We start from the raw sequence: 19,231 nt of genomic DNA, 5'->3' as shown, positions 1-19,231 counted from the left end.
TGAGACAAAACAGCCCCTGCCCCAATCTCAGAAGCGTCAACCTCAACCTGAAACGGAAGAGAAACATCCGGTTGGCGCAACACCGGAGCAGAAGTAAATCAACGTTTAAGCTCCTGAAAGGCAGAGACAGCCGCAGAGGACCAATTAGCAACATCCGCGCCTTTCTTCATCAAATTGGTCAAGGGTTTAACCACGCTGGAAAAATTAGCAATGAAACGGCGATAAAAATTTGCAAAACCCAAAAATTTTTGAAGGCTCTTCACAGATGTGGGCTGAATCCAATCACGAATGGCCTGAACCTTAACCGGATCCATCTCTATAGATGAGGGAGAAAAAATAAAGCCCAAAAAAGAAACCTTCTGCACCCCAAAGAGACACTTAGACCCTTTCACAAACAGGGCACTGTCACAAAGGATCTGAAAAACCATCCTGACCTGTTGCACATGAGACTGCCAATCATCGGAAAAAATCAAAATATCGTCCAAATATACAATCAATAACTTATCAATATAAGTCCGGGAGATATCATGCATGAAGGCAATTAGATGCAAAGAGCGCACTACTAATACTAAATGGTACAAACTATCAATCGGGGTGCAAACAAGCGGCTAATAATGTAAATCTGCACAAAAAAGAAAAGAAAAAGAGCCACTCAAACGAATGCACACACCACATGGAAAATAAATAACAATACTCAAAATATAACCACGGAAATTTTATTAACAAACAGCAACTTCAAAACCATAAAACATACTTAAAAACAATGAAACATGAGAAACTTGGTCCACATAAACATATGAAATGTGAAATACAAGTATATATAATATAAACCTGCACACCCTTATATATATAATGGGAAACCCCACCGTCTGGCTCATGGGCCTATCTGCACAATTATGGGCCAATAATAACCCCTATAGCGTGTATGACCCCAGGAAATCAGGGGCAAACACCAAAAATAATAAGTGGAGCACCCCCTGATGATGTAATCACAGGGCCAGACCACCTAAATGCAAAGAATAAGGCAGCATTCTATATAAACGGCCAGAGAAAACCCACCGGGGTAAATAGCCCAGATGCAGCACCAGCCCATAATAGAGCAGCAAGGATTATACCATTACCCACATGGTCAGAGCAATAGGAGGAGGAGGCACCGCCGTCCCCAAGTGCAGGTCAGTGTGGACCAAGAGACACGCAGCCCAACGCGTATCGCCCTACGCAAGAGGGCTTCGTCAGGGGAAGGTCACCTTCCCCTGACGAAGCCCTCTTGCGTAGGGCGATACGCGTTGGGCTGCGTGTCTCTTGGTCCACACTGACCTGCACTTGGGGACGGCGGTGCCTCCTCCTCCTCCTCCTCCTCTTTCCAAAATGGGGTCATTTGTGGGGGATCTCCAATGTTTAGGCACACAGGGGCTCTCCAAACGTGACATGGTGTCCGCTAATGATTGGAGCTAATTTTCCATTTAAAAAGCCAAATGGCGTTCCTTCCCTTCCGAGCCCTGCCGTGCGCCCAAACAGTGGTTTACCCCCACATATGGGGTATCAGCGTACTCAGGACAAACTGGACAACAACATTTGGGGTCCAATTTCTCCTATTACCCTTGGCAAAATAGGAAATTCCAGGCTAAAAAATCATTTTTGAGGAAAGAAAAATTATTTTTTATTTTCATGGCTCTGCGTTATAAACTTCTGTGAAGCACCTGGGGGTTTAAAGTGCTAGTTTCCAAAATGGGGTCACTTGTGGGGGAGCTCCAATGTTTAGGCACACAGGGGCTCTCCAAACGCGACATGGTGTCCGCTAACGATGGAGATAATTTTTCATTCAAAAAGTGAAATGGCGCTCCTTCCCTTCCGAGCCTTACCATGTGCCCAAACAGTGGTTTACCCCCACATGTGAGGTATCGGTGTACTCAGGAGAAATTGCCCAACAAATTTTAGGATCCATTTTATCCTGTTGCCCATGTGAAAATGAAAAAATTGAGGCTAAAAGAATTTTTTTGCGAAAAAAAAGTACTTTTTCATTTTTACGGATCAATTTGTGAAGCACCTGGGGGTTCAAAGTGCTCACTATGCATCTAGATAAGTTCCTTGGGGCGTCTAGTTTCCAAAATGGGGTCACTTGTGGGGGAGCTCCAATTTTTAGGCACACGGGGGCTCTCCAAACGTGACATGGTGTCTGCTAAAGAGTGGAGCCAATTTTTCATTCAAAAAGTCAAATGGCGCTCCTTCCCTTCCAAGCCCTGCCGTGTGCCCAAACAGTGGTTTACCCCAACATATATGAGGTATCAGTGTACTCAGGACAAATTGGACAACAACCTACGTGGTTCAGTTTCTCCTTTTACCATTGGGAAAATGAAAAAATTGTTGCTAAAAGATAATTTTTGTGACTAAAAAGTTAAATGTTCATTTTTTCCTTCCATGTTGCTTCTGCTGCTGTGAAGCACCTGAAGGGTTAATAAACTTCTTGAATGTGGTTTTGAGTACCTTGAGGGGTGCAGTTTGTAGAATGGTGTCACTTTTGGGTATTTTCAGCCATATAGACCCCTCAAACTGACTTCAAATGTGAGGTGGTCCCTAAAAAAAATGGTTTTGTAAATTTCGTTGTAAAAATGAGAAATCGCTGGTCAAATTTTAACCCTTATAACTTCCTAGCAAAAAAAAATTTTGTTTCCAAAATTGTGCTGATGTAAAGTAAACATGTGGGAAATGTTATCTATTAACTATTTTGTGTCACATAACTCTCTGGTTTAACAGAATAAAAATTCAAAATGTGAAAATTGCGAAATTTTCAAAATTTTCGCCAAATTTCCGTTTTTATCACAAATAAACGCAGAATTTATTGACCTAAATTTACCACTAACATGAAGCCCAATATGTCACGAAAAAACAATCTCAGAACCGCTAGGATCCGTTGAAGCGTTCCTGAGTTATTACCTCATAAAGGTTATCGGAGGTTTGATTTTTGTCTCAAAAAATTGTGGTTTTCTTTATTTACAAACACCAAACTTAAAGGTAGCACCGCAGTGTTTCAAGGTAGGTAACGTTTCGACCCACAGGGTCTTTCTCAAACCTTATAAAAACAAACAAAGGGTACAGGGTATCACCAAATATGAACATAAACTATTTACAAAATTATATACAGACAATAATTATATACAACACAAACAAATAGACAGAAACAAAATCCCTCTGTATATGCTACATATGTCTAGTCGCCAAGGATAGACTAGGACGAGGCGACAAAGTAAGGATTATAAGAATAAACAGGTATACGTCCTCAGGTTTGCAATATGATGCTGGGATAACGGTTGAGCATGAAATATCTGAAGAGCAGAAGACTGCTGGGGTGGCAAGCCTAATGACAACATTGACGTAAGGAAAACAGAGTTCCCTGTTATGCAGGCAATCCAGTAACACAGTGTGCAGTAATCAGAGCACATACAGTGATCTGACAATAACCCAAAAACAATAGAACGAGCTCTGAGACGTGGAATCTCTGTAGACCGCAATACCTGAACCTATCCTAAACACAACTAAAGGCAGCTGTGGATTGCGCCTATCACTACCTATGCAACTCGGCACAGCCTGAGGAGCAGACTAGCCTGAAGACAGAAATACAAGCCTGGCTTGCCTCAGAGAAATACCCAAAAGGAATAGGCAGCCCCCCACATATAATGACTGTTAGCAAGATGAAAAGACAAACGTAGGAATGAAACAGATTCAGCAAAGTGAGGCCCGATATTCTAGACAGAGCGAGGATAGCAAAGAGAACTATGCAGTCTACAAAAAACCCTAAAGCAAAAACCACGCAAAGGGGGCAAAAAGACCCACCGTGCCGAACTAACGGCACGGCGGTACACCCTTTGCGTCTCAGAGCTTCCAGCAAAAAAGAATAGACAAGCTGGACAGAAAAAACAGCAACAAAAATAAAGTTGCACTTATCTAGCAGAGCAGCAGGCCACAGGAAAGATCCAGGAGCTCAGATCCAACACTGGAACATTGACAAGGAGCAAGGAAGACAGAATCAGGTGGAGTTAAATAGCAAGGCAGCCAACGAGCTCACCAGAACACCTGAGGGAGGAAGCCCAGAGGCTGCAATACCACTTGTGACCACAGGAGTGAATTCAGCCACAGAATTCACAACAGTACCCCCCCCTTGAGGAGGGGTCACCGAACCCTCACCAGAACCCCCAGGCCGACCAGGATGAGCCACATGAAAGGCACGAACAAGATCTGGAGCATGGACATCAGAGGCAAAAACCCAGGAATTATCTTCCTGAGCATAACCCTTCCATTTGACCAGATACTGGAGTTTCCGTCTAGAGACACGAGAATCCAAAATTTTCTCCACAATATACTCCAATTCCCCCTCCACCAAAACAGGGGCAGGAGGCTCCACAGATGGAACCATAGGTGCCACGTATCTCCGCAACAACGACCTATGGAATACATTATGTATGGAAAAGGAGTCTGGGAGGGTCAGACGAAAAGACACCGGATTGAGAATCTCAGAAATCCTATACGGACCAATAAAATGAGGTTTAAATTTAGGAGAGGAAACCTTCATAGGAATATGACGAGAAGATAACCAAACCAGATCCCCAACACGAAGTCGGGGACCCACACGGCGTCTGCGATTAGCGAAAAGCTGAGCCTTCTCCTGGGACAAGGTCAAATTGTCCACTACCTGAGTCCAGATCTGCTGCAATCTGTCCACCACAGAATCCACACCAGGACAGTCCGAAGACTCAACCTGTCCTGAAGAGAAACGAGGATGGAACCCAGAATTGCAGAAAAATGGAGAGACCAAGGTAGCCGAGCTGGCCCGATTATTAAGGGCGAACTCAGCCAACGGCAAAAATGACACCCAATCATCCTGGTCAGCAGAAACAAAACATCTCAGATATGTTTCCAAGGTTCGTTCGGTCTGGCCATTAGTCTGAGGATGGAAAGTCGAGGAAAAAGATAGGTCAATGCCCATCCTACCACAAAAGGCTCGCCAGAACCTCGAGACAAACTGGGAACCTCTGTCAGAAACAATATTCTCAGGAATGCCATGCAAATGAACCACATGCTGAAAGAACAAAGGCACCAAATCGGAGGAGGAAGGCAATTTAACCAAGGGCACCAGATGGACCATTTTAGAAAAGCGATCACAGACCACCCAAATGACCGACATCTTTTGAGAAACGGGAAGGTCAGAAATGAAATCCATCGAAATATGTGTCCAAGGCCTCTTCGGGACCGGCAAGGGCAAAAGCAACCCACTGGCACGTGAACAGCAGGGCTTAGCCCTAGCACAAATCCCACAGGACTGCACAAAAGCACGCACATCCCGTGACAGAGATGGCCACCAGAAGGATCTAGCCACCAACTCTCTGGTACCAAAGATTCCTGGATGACCAGCCAACACCGAACAATGAAGTTCAGAGATAACTTTACTAGTCCACCTATCAGGGACGAACAGTTTCTCGGCCGGACAACGATCAGGTTTATTAGCTTGAAATTTCTGCAACACTCTCCGCAAATCAGGGGAGATGGCAGACACAATGACTCCTTCCTTGAGGATACTCGCCGGCTCAGATAACCCCGGAGAGTCGGGCACAAAACTCCTAGACAGAGCATCCGCCTTCACATTTTTAGAGCCCGGAAGGTACGAAATCACAAAATCAAAACGAGCAAAAAATAACAACCAACGGGCCTGTCTAGGATTCAAGCGCTTGGCAGACTCGAGATAAGTAAGGTTCTTATGATCAGTCAATACCACCACGCGATGCTTAGCTCCTTCAAGCCAATGACGCCACTCCTCGAATGCCCACTTCATGGCCAGCAACTCAGAGCACATACAGTGATCTGACAATAACCCAAAAACAATAGAACCAGCTCTGAGACGTGGAATCTCTGTAGACCGCAATACCTGAACCTATCCTAAACACAACTAAAGGCAGCTGTGGATTGCGCCTATCACTACCTATGCAACTCGGCACAGCCCCCCACATATAATGACTGTTAGCAAGATGAAAAGACAAACGTAGGAATGAAACAGATTCAGCAAAGTGAGGCCCGATATTCTAGACAGAGCGAGGATAGCAAAGAGAACTATGCAGTCTACAAAAAACCCTAAAGCAAAAACCACGCAAAGGGGGCAAAAAGACCCACCGTGCCGAACTAACGGCACGGCGGTACACCCTTTGCGTCTCAGAGCTTCCAGCAAAAAAGAATAGACAAGCTGGACAGAAAAAACAGCAACAAAAATAAAGTAGCACTTATCTAGCAGAGCAGCAGGCCACAGGAAAGATCCAGGAGCTCAGATCCAACACTGGAACATTGACAAGGAGCAAGGAAGACAGAATCAGGTGGAGTTAAATAGCAAGGCAGCCAACGAGCTCACCAAAACACCTGAGGGAGGAAGCCCAGAGGCTGCAATACCACTTGTGACCACAGGAGTGAATTCAGCCACAGAATTCACAACAGTTCCCAAGCCCTTCTCACACACCACCACCGCAGACACCGGTATCTTCAAAATTAAAGGTAATCTTGCTGGTCTTTTTCCTTGCATCCCCGTACATACCCCCCCTACCTGGGTCCTTTTACTCTTCTCTATACCATCTTTATACCATCTTAACCCAGTGGCCCTTTTTCCCATAGCCCCGATCGGGACTTCTGCACCCATCCAGTGACCTATGTCCTTTGCTCCGCTCCTACAATTCTAAGGTTAGTTATCTGCCATTTAAGTCATTCCACCACCTGGTTAGTTCATTTAGTACATATTTCAGATTACACCAGTGTACCAGTTTTGTGCTCCCATTTTTTCTCGGGTTATTTGTGCTCCCATTTTTCTATGGTTATTTGTCCACCATTTAGAGATTCCACCACCTAGGTAGTTCATTTTTGTACTCATATAGCACCAGACCAGTACACCGTGTCTGTGCTTCCTGCCATTTAGTACTCGCTATTGTTATGCATTGTAATTTGTTTTTATTTAATCAAAACTCTGTTTTCCTTACGTCAATGTTGTCATTAGGCTTGCCACCCCAGCAGTCTTCTGCTCTTCAGATATTTCATGCTCAACCGTTATCCCAGCATCATATTGCAAACCTGAGGACGTATACCTGTTTATTCTTATAATCCTTACTTTGTCGCCTCGTCCTAGTCTATCCTTGGCGACTAGACATATGTAGCATATACAGAGGGATTTTGTTTCTGTCTATTTGTTTGTGTTGTATATAATTATTGTCTGTATATAATTTTGTAAATAGTTTATGTTCATATTTGGTGATACCCTGTACCCTTTGTTTGTTTTTATAAGGTTTGAGAAAGACCCTGTGGGTCGAAACGTTACCTACCTTGAAACACTGCGGTGCTACCTTTAAGTTTGGTGTTTGTAAATAAAGAAAACCACAATTTTTTGAGACAAAAATCAAACCTCCGATAATCTTTACTTGAGTGCGACTGTTGTTGTATGAACATAATCTGGAGCAACCCTCCATGTTCAGTCTGCACCACCCATAGCGAGAGTGCACGTCTTGTTCTACTATACTACATTACCTCATAAAGGGACACTGGTCAGAATTGCAAAAAACGGCCAGGTCATTAAGGTCAAAATAGGCTGGGTCATGAAGGGGTTAATGAAACAGTGTGCCTTCTTTTCCTGTAAATTTTCGCCTGCTGAACGCAATTATGATGTCGGCAATCGGGAGTTGTTGGCTATGAAGTGGGCGTTTCAAGAGTGGCGACATTGGCTTGAGGGAGCTAAGCACCGTATTGTGGTCTTGACCGATCATAAGAATTTGATTTACCTCGAGTCTGCTAAACGGCTGAATCCTAGACAGGCTCGATGGTCCTTGTTTATTTCCCATTTTGATTTCGTGGTCTCGTACCTTCCGGGTTCTAAGAATATTAAGGCTGATGCCCTCTCTAGGAGTTTTTTGCCTGATTCTCCTGGGGTCTTAGAGCCGGTCGGCATTCTGAAAGAGGAGGTGGTCCTTTCTGCTATTTCCCCTGATTTACGACGGGTTCTTCAGGAATTTCAGGCTGACAAACCTGACCGCTGTCCTGTGGGGAAACTGTTTGTTCCTGACAGATGGACTAGTAGAGTTATTTCTGAGGTTCACTGTTCAGTGTTGGCTGGTCATCCTGGCATCTTTGGTACCAGAGATTTGGTTGGTAGGTCCTTTTGGTGGCCTTCATTGTCGCGTGATGTGCGTTCTTTTGTGCAGTCCTGTGGGACTTATGAGCGGGCCAAGCCTTGTTATTCCCGTGCTAGTGGGTTGCTTTTGCCATTGCCAGTCCCTGAGAGGCCCTGGACGCATATTTCAATGGATTTTATTTCTGATCTTCTGGTCTCCCAGAAGATGTCTGTTATCTGGGTTGTTTGTGACCGGTTCTCTAAGATGGTTAATTTGGTGCCTTTGCCTAAATTGCCTTCCTCTTCAGATTTGGTTCTGTTGTTTTTTCAGCATGTGGTTCGTTTGCATGGTTTTCCGGAGAATATTGTGTCCGACAGAGGTTCCCAGTTTGTTTCTAGGTTTTGGCGGGCCTTTTGTGCTAGGCTGGGCATTGATTTGTCTTGTTCTTCTGCATTTCATCCTCAGACAAATGGCCAGCCTGAGCAAACTAATCAGACTTTGGAGACTTATTTGAGATTCTTTGTGTCTGCTGATCAGGATGATTGGGTGGCCTTCTTGCCATTGGCCGAGTTTGCCCTTAATAATCGGGCTAGTTCTGCTACCTCGGTTTCGCCTTTCTTTTGTAATTTTGGTTTTCATCCTCGTTTTTCTTCTGGGCAGGTTGAGCCTTCTGACTGTCCTGGTGTGGATTCTGTGGTTGACAGGTTGCAGCAGATTTGGGCTCATGTGGTGGACAAGTTGGTGTTGTCTCAAGAGGAGGCTCAACGTTTTGCTAATCGTCGTCGGTGTGTTGGTTCCCGGCTTCGGGTTGGGGATCTGTTCTGGTTGTCTTCCCGTCATGTTCCTATGAAGGTTTCTTCTCCTAAGTTTAAGCCTCGGTTTATTGGTCCTTATAGGATTTCTGAGATTATTAATCCGGTGTCTTTTCGACTGGCGCTTCCGGCCTCTTTTGCTATCCATAATGTCTTCCATAGATCTTTGTTGTGGAAATATGTGGAGCCCGTTGTTCCCTCTGTTGATCCTCCGGCCCCTGTGTTGGTTGATGGGGAGTTGGAATATGTTGTTGAGAAGATTTTGGATTCCCGTTTTTCGAGGCGGAAGCTTCAGTACCTGGTCAAATGGAAGGGTTATGGCCAGGAGGATAATTCTTGGGTTTTTGCCTCTGATGTCCATGCTGCTGATTTGGTCCGTGCCTTTCATCTGGCTCGTCCTCATCGTCCTGGGGGCCCTGGTGAGGGTTCGGTGACCCCTCCTCAAGGGGGGGTACTGTTGTGAATTCTGCTCTTGGGTTCCCTCCAGTGGTTGTAGGTGGGAATGCAGTTGTCTCTGAGTCGCAGTCCTGGCCAGGTGTATCTGCTGATTACAATTCTGACTGGGATATTTAGGTGTGCAGGATCCATTAGCCCTTGCCAGTTGTGAATGTTCCTTGTGAAGTGTTGGATCTCTTTCTGGCTTCTCCTGCTTGCTGCCAAATTCAGCAAAGATAAGTGTTTGGTCTTTGTATCTGTGGCACACTGCTGTGTGCTTGTTTTTGTTTATATTCCTGCTCTGTGGATGTTTTTGAAGGGTTTTAATACTGACCGCACAGAACTCTGTCCTATCCTGTCCTATTTAGCTAGAGTGGCCTCCTGCGCTAAATCCTGTTTTTCTGCCTGTGTATGTTTTTTCCTCTCTGACTCACCGCCAATATTTGTGGGGGGCTGTCTATCCTTTGGGAATCTACTCTTCTGAGGCAAGATAGTATTCCTATTTCCATCTTTAGGGGTATTTAGTCCTCCGGCTGTGACGAGGTGTCTAGGTGTGTTAGGTACACTCCACGGCCACTTCTAGTTGCGGTGTTAAGTTCAGGATTGCGGTCAGTATAGTGGCCACCTTCTCCAGTGAAAGTTCTCATGCAGCTCCAAGGTCACCGGATCATAACACCCAAAGGATATATCCCCCCTCCCATCCTGTATGCATGGCTCATCTCCCCCCCCCCCCCGTATGCATTTCTCATATCCCCCATCCCGTATGCATGGCTCATCTCTCTCCCATCCCATATGCATCGCTCACCCCCCATCCTGTATGCATGTCTCATATCCCCCTCCCATCCTGTATGCATGGCTCATCTCCATCCCATCCCATATGCATGGCTCATCTCCCTCCCCCCCTCCTGTATGCATGGCTCATATCCCCCCTCCTGTATGTATGACTCATCTCCGTCCTATCCCATATGCATGACTCATCTCCCCCCTCCTGTATGCATGGCTCATCTCCCCCCTCCTGTATACATGGCTCATATCTCCGCCCTCCTGTATGCATGGCTCATATCCCCCCTCCTGTATGCATGGCTCATATTCCCCCTCCTGTATGCATGACTTATATCCCCCCTCCTGTATGTATGGCTCATATCCCCCCTCCTGTATGCATGGCTCATATCCCCCTCCTGTATGCATGGCTCATATCCCCCTCCCCCGCTCCCGCTCCTGCTCCCATCTTGCATGGCTCGGCTCCCCGTCCTTCATCCCCCCGTCCCCCTGGCTGTCATACTCACCTTTCTCATCTGCGCCCAACATCCCTCTGTCCCGGTGCAGCACCTTCCTGCGTGAGCGCTCAGGGGGTACCGCTCATTAAGGTGATGAATATGCCCATATTCATCACCTTAATGAGCGGTACCATGTGACCGCTCACACAGGACGAGCTGAAGGTGCTGAGACCAAACTACTGGAGCAGGGTGAGTATGACATCTTCAAGGAGGCAGGCAGGCGGTCGGTCAGAAGGTGACCCCGGACTTTAATTTAAAAAAAAAAAAACAGAAAAAAACTTGCTCAGGTGCTCCCCCCCCTCATCGTCCCACCCTAGGCACGTGCCCTCATGTGCTTAGTGGCAAATACGGCCATGTATGAGATTTACATGTAGCATACCTGAAACTAAAATAACTGTTAACAGAATTACCACAAGAGAGTGTCCGGTTTTAAATAAAGCAGGATAGAGAAATGCACAATCAAGGGTCTCCAGTTGTGGAAGATGTCAAACAGATATTATGATTTCTGCAGCGCTTACTTTAAGATGTATACAACGATAAAATTTCAAGCAGCTATTATCCAGCTGAGCTCTGTGCTATCAATTAGAATGAAAGAGCTTGAAAAAAGTTGTAGCGACGGGTGATGATTACTCAACAGAGCAGGTATTTGTAGAGGACGTAGTCGTGCTGCCAGAAATACAATCAGAAGGAGGTAAAATCCCGCAGTACCGGTGTGGTAGGCACGTGTACCAAATTACACTGATAAGACGCATGCAAAAAATGAGCAGTACTCCTTGTGACGCGCACACTCTGTGAAGCAGACAGTCATTGTGACGGATCACAGGGAGGACAACATTATCATCCCCACCGCTCACACCAATTTGTCATGAACCCTGGTTGTTTGGTTGCCCCTGGTTCCTTTCTGAAGGGGATTTATCTATATCCCACTTCCCAGTTCCGGTTTGGAATTTGCAGCTCTCTTGTGCCCCCCTTACCCTCAGATCAGACAAGGTACTGCACATAGGATAATTAGTCGCTATAAAGACTACCTTACTTTGCATTGGCTAATGGGCACACTGCAGCGAGGGCGATATAACTACTCCCACTCAGGCAGGAACAATAATTATCAATGCCGTCCGTCGCTAAAAAGTCTCCCAAATGCACAGGACAAAACCGCTACAACCAGCTCCGATTTCTTAATTAATAACGGGTCCGGAGCCACCCAAACCAAATTAGTAGTGTAATCCACTTCAGAGGAGGTGACAGTACGTTATAGAGCAAGGAGATACAAAGCTAGTAATCTTATATATTTTACTCCAAAAAGGTAGGCAGTGTTAACCGAAGTATAAAAAGATATTATAAAAGTAGACAAGTATCGTATGTTCAGTACAAGTACAAATAAAAGGGATTAAAGTTGAAAAACACTTACAGTTCGTTATCTTATTTCATCTCATGGCAGACCATGTGCTGTGGGGGATGGGCATACATCCAGATGCATTACAGATCAGTCTCACAGCTAGACCCAGGACAAAAGACTAGTGAAGACTGATGCCTCACTCACTTATCTCCGTGCCCAAAACCAAGGCACTCCCCCTGTGGTGACCTCACACAGAGGCTGAATACTCCCCTTTTTTAGAGTTATGACAAGCCATTTCTATACATAACTTGCCGTAAGCACCTGATGCATACCCCGTCAGGGGGGTTCTTTTAGGTATAAACATGGTGTAGATATATGACCCGCTTATGGAGAAATGCGTTTGTTGCATTTTGTGGGTTTAGATTCTAGCGATTTCATTGAGTTATAGATCTCTCGATGGACATTTGGAATATGTAACCCTTATAGCTCTATCCCTGATCACTTCTCAAGAACAAAAGAGTCCCATGCGGTTGAAAGTTGCTGTATCAGTTATAGCCGGTATCAGAGAGGAGGGGGGAAGAAGGGTTTAGGCAGGAGACTAGCTTTCCCAGCACAAAGCCAAAAAAGTTCCTCAGCGACTTCAGTGAGTGTTGGTGGCACGCTGGTCTCACATTTACAGCTCTATGGCAAGTGGGATGGATGGAGAGTGGCTTAGAATTCCAGCCTTGTGCTGGCAGGCAGAGGAAACTGCAGCCGAGAGCCCTGTATGTGTTATAAAATTAATCAGAACTTCTTCCTATTTCCTGACAGTCATAGAGTTAAAAATAATCTGTTGAAAAATCATCTAAGAGCAGCCTGATGTAGGGGCTGAGATCCTGATTCCAGCAACGTATCACTTACATCTCTGTTTTATCTGTTGTCCATCTATCAGTTTTCAGAATGTTGACCTCTGTATATCTCCGCCCACTCCTCTGATTGGCAGCTTTCTGCCTATGCACAGTGAAAACAACTATCAATCAGTAGTAAGGGGCGGGGTTTTACAGAGTGGATTACCGCATCATTGGATCTGACGCATTATTGTTTCCTAGATCCATGCACCACACTTGGGCCGAAATGAGCTGGTGAGAAAGACTTCTTAATCCTATTATGTGTGATACTTTGCATCTACGCCTGGTATCCAATGTGTGATATCATCTGCTGAGCCGTGTATCTAACCCTATTATTTGTGATACCATCTGTTGAGCTGTGTATCAAATCCTATTATTTGTGATACCATCTGCTGAGCTGTGTATCTAACCCTATTATTTGTGATACCATCTGTTGAGCTGTGTATCTAATCCTACTATTTGTGATACCATCTGCTGAGCTGTGCATCCAACCCTATTATTTGTGATACCATCTGCTGAGCTGTGTTTCTCATAGTGAAGAGTGACCGCTGCAGACAGTGCTGGGGCTGAAATCCTGCACACCGATCCCTGAATGACCTCTTCCTCTGCACTGTGTGATTGTGGTCGATGCGGAGTCCATCTTGCTGTGTGATTGTGGTCGATGCGGAGTCTATCATCCTGTGTGAATGTGGTCGATGCGGAGTCTATCATCCTATGTGAATGTGGTCGATGTGGAATCCATCATCCTGTGTGAATGTGGTCGATGCTGAGTCCATCTTGCTGTGTGAATGTGGTCGATGCTGAGTCCATCTTGCTGTGTGAATGTGATTGATGTGGAGTCCATCATCCTGTGTGAATGTGGTCGATGCGGAGTCCATCTTCCTGTGTGAATGTGGTCGATGTGGAGTCCATCTTGCTGTGTGAATGTGGTCGATGTGGAGTCCATCTTGCTGTGTGAATGTGGTCGATGCTGAGTCCATCTTGCTGTGTGAATGTGGTCGATGCTGAGTCCATCTTGCTGTGTGAATGTGGTCGATGCGGAGTCTATCATCCTATGTGAATGTGGTCGATGTGGAATCCATCATCCTGTGTGAATGTGGTCGATGCTGAGTCCATCTTGCTGTGTGAATGTGGTCGATGCGGAGTCCATCTTGCTGTGTGATTGTGGTCGATGCGGAGTCCATCATCCTGTGTGAATGTGGTCGATGTGGAGTCCATCTTGCTGTGTGAATGTGGTCGATGCGGAGTCCATCTTGCTGTGTGAATGTAGTCGATGCGGAGTCCATCTTGCTGTGTGAATGTAGTCGATGCGGAGTCCATCTTCCTGTGTGAATGTGATTGATGTGGAGTCCATCTTGCTGTGTGAATGTGGTCGATGCGGAGTCCATCTTGCTGTGTGAATGTGATTGATGTGGAATCCATCATCCTGTGTGAATGTGGTCGATGCGGAGTCCATCTTCCTGTGTGAATGTGGTCGATGTGGAGTCCATCTTGCTGTGTGAATGTGGTCGATGTGGAGTCCATCTTGCTGTGTGAATGTGGTCGATGCGGAGTCCATCTTGCTGTGTGAATGTGGTCGATGTGGAGTCCATCTTGCTGTGTGAATGTGGTCGATGCGGAGTCCATCTTGCTGTGTGAATGTAGTCGATGCGGAGTCCATCTTCCTGTGTGAATGTGATTGATGTGGAGTCCATCTTGCTGTGTGAATGTGGTCGATGCGGAGTCCATCTTGTTGTGTGAATGTGGTCGATGTGGAGTCCATCTTGCTGTGTGAATGTGGTCGATGCGGAGTCCATCTTGCTGTGTGAATGTGGTCGATGCGGAGTCCATCTTCCTGTGTGAATGTAGTCGATGCGGAGTCCATCATCCTGTGTGAATGTGGTCGATGCGGAGTCCATCATCCTGTGTGAATGTGGTCGATGTGGAGTCCATCTTGCTGTGTGAATGTGGTCGATGTGGAGTCCATCTTCCTGTGTGAATGTGGTCGATGTGGAGTCCATCTTGATGTGTGAATGTGGTCGATGCTGAGTCCATCATCCTGTGTGAATGTGGTCGATGTGGAGTCCATCATCCTGTGTGAATGTGGTCGATGTGGAGTCCATCATCCTGTGTGAATGTGGTCGATGTGGAGTCCATCATCCTATGTGAATGTGGTCGATGCTGAGTCCATCTTGCTGTGTGAATGTGGTCGATGCGGAGTCCATCTTGCTGTGTGAATGTGGTCGATGCAGAGTCCATCTTGCTGTGTGAATGTGGTCGATGCGGAGTCCATCTTGCTGTGTGAATGTGGTCGATGCGGAGTCCATCTTGCTGTGTGAATGTGGTCGATGCGGAGTCCATCTTGCTGTGTGAATGTGGTCGATGCTGAGTCCATCTTGCTGTGTGAATGTGGTCGATGCTGAGTCCATCTTGCTGTGTGAATGTGGTCGATGCTGAGTCCATCTTGCTGTGTGAATGTGGTCGATGCTGAGTCCATCTTGCTGTGTGAATGTGGTCGATGTGGAGTCCATCTTGCTGTGTGAATGTGGTCGATGTGGAGTCCATCTTGTTGTGTGAATGTGGTCGATGCGGAGTCCATCTTGTGTGAATGTGGTCGATGCGGAGTCCATCTTGCTGTGTGAATGTGGTTGATGCTGGGTCCATCTTGCTGTGTGAATGTAGTCGATGTGGAGTCCTTCTTGCTGTGTGAATGTGGTCGATGCGGAGTCCATCTTGCTGTGTGAATGTGGTCGATGCTGAATCCATCTTGTTGTGTGAATGTGGTTGATGCTGGGTCCATCTTGCTGTGTGAATGTGGTCGATGTGGAGTCCATCTTGCTGTGTGAATGTGGTCGATGTGGAGTCCTTCTTGCTGTGTGAATGTGGTCGATGCTGAATCCATCTTGTTGTGTGAATGTGATCGATGCGGAGTCCATCTTGCTGTGTGAATGTGGTTGATGCTGAGTCCATCTTGCTGTGTGAATGTGGTCGATGCGGAGTCCATCTTGTTGTGTGAATGTGATCGATGCGGAGTCCATCTTGCTGTGTGAATGTGGTCGATGTGGAGTCCTTCTTGCTGTGTGAATGTGGTCGATGTGGAGTCCATCATCCTGTGTGAATGTGGTCGATGTGGAGTCCTTCTTGCTGTGTGAATGTGGTCGATGTGGAGTCCATCTTGTTGTGTGAATGTGATCGATGCGGAGTCCATGTTGCTGTGTGAATGTGGTCGATGTGGAGTCCTTCTTGATGTGAGAATGTAGTCGATGTGGAGTCCTTCTTGCTGTGTGAATGTGGTCGATGCTGAATCCATCTTGCTGTGTGAATGTGGTCGATGCTGAATCCATCTTGCTGTGTGAATGTGGTTGATGCTGAGTCCATCATACTGTGTGAATGTGGTTGATGCTGAGTCCATCATACTGTGTGAATGTGGTCGATGCTGAGTCCATCTTGCTGTGTGAATGTGGTTGATGCTGAATCCATCTTGCTGTGTGAATGTGGTTGATGCTGAGTCCATCTTGCTGTGTGAATGTGGTCGATGTGGAGTCCATCTTGCTGTGTGAATGTGGTTGATGCTGAATCCATCTTGCTGTGTGAATGTGGTCGATGTGGAGTCCATCTTGTGTGAATGTGGTTGATGCTGAGTCCATCTTGCTGTGTGAATGTGGTCGATGTGGAGTCCATCTTGCTGTGTGAATATGGTCGATGTGGAGTCCATCTTGTTGTGTGAATGTGGTCGATGCTGAGTCCATCTTGTTGTGTGAATGTGGTCGATGCGGAGCCCATCTTGCTGTGTGAATGTGGTCGATGTGGAGTCCATCTTGTTGTGTGAATGTGGTCGATGCTGAGTCCATCTTGTTGTGTGAATGTGGTCGATGTGGAGTCCATCTTGCTGTGTGAATGTGGTCGATGCTGGGTCCATCTTGCTGTGTGAATGTGGTCGATGCGGAGTCCATCTTGTGTGAATGTGGTCGATGCGGAGTCCATCTTGCTGTGTGAATGTGGTCGATGCTGGGTCCATCTTGCTGTGTGAATGTGGTCGATGCTGAGTCCATCTTGCTGTGTGAATGTGGTCGATGTGGAGTCCATCTTGTTGTGTGAATGTGATCGATGCGGAGTCCATCTTGCTGTGTGAATGTGGTCGATGCGGAGTCCATCTTGCTGTGTGAATGTGGTCGATGCTGAGTCCATCTTGTGTGAATGTGGTCGATGCGGAGTCCATCTTGCTGTGTGAATGTGGTCGATGCTGGGTCCATCTTGCTGTGTGAATGTGGTCGATGCTGAGTCCATCTTGCTGTGTGAATGTGGTCGATGTGGAGTCCATCTTGTTGTGTGAATGTGATCGATGCTGAGTCCTTCTTGCTGTGTGAATGTGGTCGATGTGGAGTCCTTCTTGCTGTGTGAATGTAGTCGATGTGGAGTCCTTCTTGCTGTGTGAATGTGGTCGATGCGGAGTCCATCTTGCTGTGTGAATGTGGTCGATGCTGAGTCCATCTTGCTGTGTGAATGTGGTCGATGTGGAGTCCATCTTGTTGTGTGAATGTGATCGATGCTGAGTCCTTCTTGCTGTGTGAATGTGGTCGATGTGGAGTCCTTCTTGCTGTGTGAATGTAGTCGATGTGGAGTCCTTCTTGCTGTGTGAATGTGGTCGATGCGGAGTCCATCTTGCTGTGTGAATGTGGTTGATGCGGAGTCCATCTTCCTGTGTGAATGTGGTCGATGTGGAGTCCATCTTGTTGTGTGAATGTGGTCGATGTGGAGTCCATCTTGCTGTGTGAATGTGGTCGATGTGGAGTCCTTCTTGCTGTGTGAATGTGGTCGATGTGGAGTCCATCATCCTGTGTGAATGTAGTCGATGTGGAGTCCTTCTTGCTGTGTGAATGTGGTCGATGCGGAGTCCATCTTGCTGTGTGAATGTGGTCGATGCGGAGTCCATCTTGCTGTGTGAATGTGGTCGATGCGGAGTCCATCTTGCTGTGTGAATGTGGTCGATGCGGAGTCCATCTTGCTGTGTGAATGTGGTCGATGCGGAGTCCATCTTCCTGTGTGAATGTGGTCGATGCGGAGTCCATCTCCTATAAGAAGTTGCCGGACGCCGGTTACACCCCTCAGACTGTACATACCGGTTATATTGGAGATCTCGCCTTCTGGACACGGGATGCAGTCATAGCAGCAGGTGTGAATTGTCGGTTTCGCCTTTTTCCAGCTTCCAGGTGAGCAGTGATCTGAGCAGCGGGATACTGGGACCTGAGAAACAGAAGAGAACTTTACCGGAGGGACAAAGACTGAATGCTGATAAATGAGACAATGAAGGAGCCGCAGCATCGACGGGCCGCATGACAATCTAGAGGGTGGGAGTGAAGGGGTTAACTTGTGTGACAATCAGGATGGGAGGGATTTTTGGTGGTGTACATGCAAGGGGTCTGATTGGTGGGAGGGAGTTTTGGAGGCGGGGTTGTGTGAACAGGTACATACATAACTCCCCTACATCGGTGGGGTTCCCATGTGTCTCTGTGAGCAAAACTGTATCCAGGGTATCTCTCGCCTGTGGGGGCCGAAGCATGACAGAGTCCCTGGCCTCCCCATCTAGTGCCATCATAGCCACCTCTGCTTCTAGGGCCGGAGTCATGGGATGCATCCTCATCATCCGCCTTATACATTCAGTCCAACTCCAAAGCATCGTCTTATTTCCAGTGAACTTTGGCAGGTTATTTAACGTGGCCCCAGGGAGATATTGGATCTTGGGCCCCCTCCAACTGCGCCAAATATAGAAATCGCAGCAACGTGAGATGTCGTCACGGACAGGAGGCAGATCAAGTGTTAACAGTAGTGATGAGCGAAAATGCTCGCCACTACTCGTTACTCGCCCGAGTATCACTATGCTCGGCGTACTCGGCGAGCAGCCAGCATTTCCAGGATTATTCGACAGTAACTGGTGTCTCCACCCAGCGTTTTTGGTGGACTTTAGAGACCCAACCACGCTGCAGGGATTGTCTGCCAGGCCATGAAACGCCGCAGCCATCTTTGTTGTGGTCGTGCAGTGATTGGCTGGGCCGCACAGCATCATCCCGAGTATAAGAGACCTGGCGGCGCTCTGCTCGCTGCATTCTGCTCCGGATTCAGGGAGAGTAGGGAGAGCTGCTGCCGACATAGGGTCAGAATCGTGGTTTGTAGAGTTAGTGTAGGTCTGCAACTGTTACATCCACAACTCCTGAGAAAACAACAGTCCCTTTTAGGGCTAATTCGATATTGCAGCGCTAGGCAGGCAGGGCACAGCATATCCACATCAGTGCGAGGCCTGCAGGCAGTGTATGTGCGTCCATTGCTCCCACTGCATCCCTCCCAAAGCTCCATATCTGCCTGCTGCTGCAGCAGCGCC

General features: G+C 46.9%; 1 protein-coding gene across 1 annotated transcript in view; it reads right to left on the bottom strand.

The window, feature by feature from the left end:
* The window catches only part of LOC138657150 (vomeronasal type-2 receptor 26-like), a 36,558-nt gene extending 20,359 nt beyond the window's left edge, over positions 1–16,199 (bottom strand). Inside the window, exon 1 of the mRNA XM_069744738.1 lies at positions 15,491–16,199. Within this exon, the coding sequence (XP_069600839.1) occupies positions 15,491–16,199 (709 nt within the window). The remainder of the gene's footprint in view (positions 1–15,490) is intronic.
* Between the last annotated feature and the right edge of the window lie 3,032 nt (positions 16,200–19,231).

The sequence above is a fragment of the Ranitomeya imitator genome, chromosome 1 (assembly GCF_032444005.1).
Source record: "Ranitomeya imitator isolate aRanImi1 chromosome 1, aRanImi1.pri, whole genome shotgun sequence".
Lineage (NCBI taxonomy): Eukaryota > Metazoa > Chordata > Amphibia > Anura > Dendrobatidae > Ranitomeya > Ranitomeya imitator.
This window is presented reverse-complemented; position numbering and strand designations above follow the sequence as displayed.